This window comes from Cebus imitator, unplaced genomic scaffold (genome assembly GCF_001604975.1).
Source record: "Cebus imitator isolate Cc_AM_T3 unplaced genomic scaffold, Cebus_imitator-1.0 Scaffold34, whole genome shotgun sequence".
In the NCBI taxonomy this organism is placed as follows: Eukaryota; Metazoa; Chordata; class Mammalia; order Primates; family Cebidae; genus Cebus; species Cebus imitator.
Genome location: NW_016107349.1, coordinates 523468 through 526576, shown reverse-complemented (window position 1 = coordinate 526576; position 3109 = coordinate 523468). Strand labels below are relative to the sequence as shown.

Genomic DNA, 3109 nt, shown 5'->3' with positions numbered 1-3109 from the left:
CTGTGTCCTTTATCTGTACATCACCTGGTCCAGGTGTGTGGGTGGCCTGTGTCCTCTACCTACACATCACCTGGTTCAGGTATCTGGGTGGCCCGTGTCCACTACCTGCATGTTATCCAGGTCCAGGTATGTGGGCAGACTCTGCTTGCCCTCTCAAGTGGGATGGGGGAAGCAGCTCTGTTCCCTCACCCGCCTGGACAGGAAGAAAAAGTTTGCTCACATAGCAGGTGCTCATGAAGACTCAGTTCTGCACTGGGCACCATGCACGTCTTTGGGAGTATGCCTATTGGACACAATAGGCTGGCGGTTGATATTGATTTAATAAATGAGCACAAGATACCGATCCTGTTCTCGTAGAATGGAGAGTCTAGCAGCAGGACAGAAGAGGGATGTTTATTCTGTGTTCATGTCACTGACTTTGGAGGGGGTGACATTTTCCAGGTACATCGTCTGTGCCGTCTGGTCCCTGATGCCTCATCTGCTTTGCTCTGTGGGCATCTGCAGGAAAGACCTGAGCTTTGCAGCCTTGTACTATCTGTGGCTCACTTGGGAGGACTGTGTAGTTCCTAGTCCTATATTTCTTTGTCACATTCTGCACCTTCATTTCTAACCGGGTCACTTCCGTCAGCCTACCCCTGGCTGTCACTTCTGGGAGACCCAGTGTTGTTTTCGCATAATTATTGAAAACAGCAACTTTTTGAAAAGATTAAATCTAGTTTCGTTCATTTAATTTGTCATCATTCATAGGTAATATTTTGAGTTTTTAAATTTAAAAAATGCGATTAAGACTTCATTCCTATTTCTTGGACTTTTATAGATTGACATTTGGTTTGAAAGATTTAGAAATTTACCACTTCAAATAAGGTTGCTGTTTTTCATTTAATTACAAGTGAAAGCAGGACAGGTTGGTGATAGTTTTTAAAGCCTCTTCCTTTGTCCCCTGTGGTGGGAACCAGTATGCCCACCTGATGGCGTTCATATAGCGTAAGACATGCAGAAAGTGTGAAAAGCCCCCGGGGAAGAAAAGTGACTACAATGCAGAAGCCAATGAGGCCTGCCCATGAGGCCTGAGCTTCTCTTACTTTGCCACCTAATCAGAAGGAGCTCCCCATGAGGCCATAGATGTAAGCTGGGAGAGAGAAGGGAGGGTAGCAAGACTGGGGACTATGGGCCACTTTGTCATGTCACTTACTTGTGCCTTAAGGGTCTCCTCAGACCTGATCATATATATTAGGACTTCCATTTGATGATGGAGGGCTGCTGTTCACACCCAGCTTTATGGCTTGGTGGGTCAGGTAATGCCCAGTTCATGATGGGCAGCTCACGTCATACAGTAACTTGATAACCCATAGGCAAGGGTTTAGGCTCTACTTAGACCTAGCAGCAGGCCAAGAGCCTTTCTCAAAAGGGGAATGGTTATCTGCAGAAGATGGCAGGGTCTTGCTCCAAAATCCCGTTTGCAGGCCTGTGCTATGGCTCCTGCCTGGGGGCCTGCCAGTGGCTGTGGTGGCATCCCTTAGCAAACTGATCTCACGTCACGTAGAAGGGGGGGAGGCAGATGCCAGAAGGCTGCAGTGGGGTTCAAGGACTTGCACCCACGCCTTGTCCAGAGGCCAAGATGGGACTGGGAGGGAAGTGCAGTGAGCCACGGCCAGTAAAGCGTTTGAGCCTCACACCACTGCAGAGCAGCAGTTCTGAGATCAACAGACCAGTGGGTTAGTGAAATACAACAGCTTTGGGACTTGGGAACCCTAGAACTGGATCCCAGATCCATAACCCACAGCTGAGTGGACTGGGACATACTGCTCTGTCCTTTTCCATAGAAGAAGTGATACTGGACTGGGTGGCATTTGTGCCACCTTTTTCGCAATTATAGAGTGGGGATAGTAATGATCCGACCTCATATGGGGGTTAAAAGAATAACTGTGTAGCCCACCAAGGGCACCCTGGCTAGTCGGGGACTCTAGCAGGGTGGGTTGGTGTTTTCTGTAAGGTCCCTGTGGGTATTTATTTTACTTTATATTTATACTTTCAGAAGTGTAAGTATGGAAAGGACTTCTTACTTTTATCCATGATATCGCTTTCTGAAGATTTCAAAACGTATTTATAATGAATAGATTTAAAATAAAATTTCTAATAACTTAAGAACTCTATAAAACCTATGTCATCAAAATAATAAAATTCATTTAGAGCATATCAAAGAAGACACAAAATGAATGGAAATTTGTACCATTTTTGAAATGGAAGAATTCAGTATAATGAAAATGTCAAGTTAATCTATCCGTTTAACTTCAGTGCCAGTCAAAGTCACAATGCAGGTAGAAAGAAGGGAAGCATTATTCTTTGTAAGTTAAAGACTTCAGGTTTCTTTTTTTAACTTTGGCAAGCTTTTCACCTGGGAGAACAAACAAATGCAAACAGCCAAGAGAAGTGTGAAGAGGGTGAATAACGGGCATGGACCTAGCCGCGTGCAGGTCATCTGCACATTCCGCTGTGGGAAGTATTAACTGTGCACGTAAATTGCCTTGGTAATCAGAGAGTATTTTCTAAATTAACATTTTTTGTTCAGTGTTTTCCAGGGTGCCTGACTATTCAGATTCGCACTGTCCTGTGTATTTTCATAGTGGTCTTAATCTACTCAGTAGCCCAAGGATGTGTGGTGAGCATCTCCAGCTTGTGGCATGCGCTGGGGCAGGAGAGGTTATGGCATGGAGGGCCAGCCAGGAGGCCAGGGCCCAGAGCTGTAGAGACAGGGAGGTCAGCAGAGACATCAGGAATAGGTGCAGGGCCCCGAGAAGCCAGGGAACAGGAGACTTCAGTAAGCAGAGGAAAATGTAAACTCTCCCTGGTGAAAGGAACCTGGCTTCTTCATACAAAGCAGAGGACAGAAGCAGGGGTGGAAAAACAGGATAGAGATGGGGCAGGAGGAGCATGATGGAGCTAGGCAGAAGTAACAGGATGAAGCTGGGGCAGGAGGAACAGAATGGAACTAGAACTGGGGGTTGGAGTGAAATGATGGAAATGGGCAGGAGTAACAGGATAGAGTTTGTGGTGGGAGTAATAGGATTGAGCTGGAGGAAGGAGTAACAGGATAGAACTGGGGCAGGAG

The 3109-nt window shown here is 46.3% G+C and overlaps 1 protein-coding gene across 1 annotated transcript in view; it reads left to right on the top strand.

Moving 5' to 3' along the window:
• The window catches only part of ADCY1 (adenylate cyclase 1), a 132874-nt gene that overhangs the window by 96541 nt on the left and 33224 nt on the right, over positions 1 to 3109 (top strand). The window contains exon 12 of the mRNA XM_017524568.2: positions 2570 to 2659. Within this exon, the coding sequence (XP_017380057.1) occupies positions 2570 to 2659 (90 nt within the window). The remainder of the gene's footprint in view (positions 1 to 2569; positions 2660 to 3109) is intronic.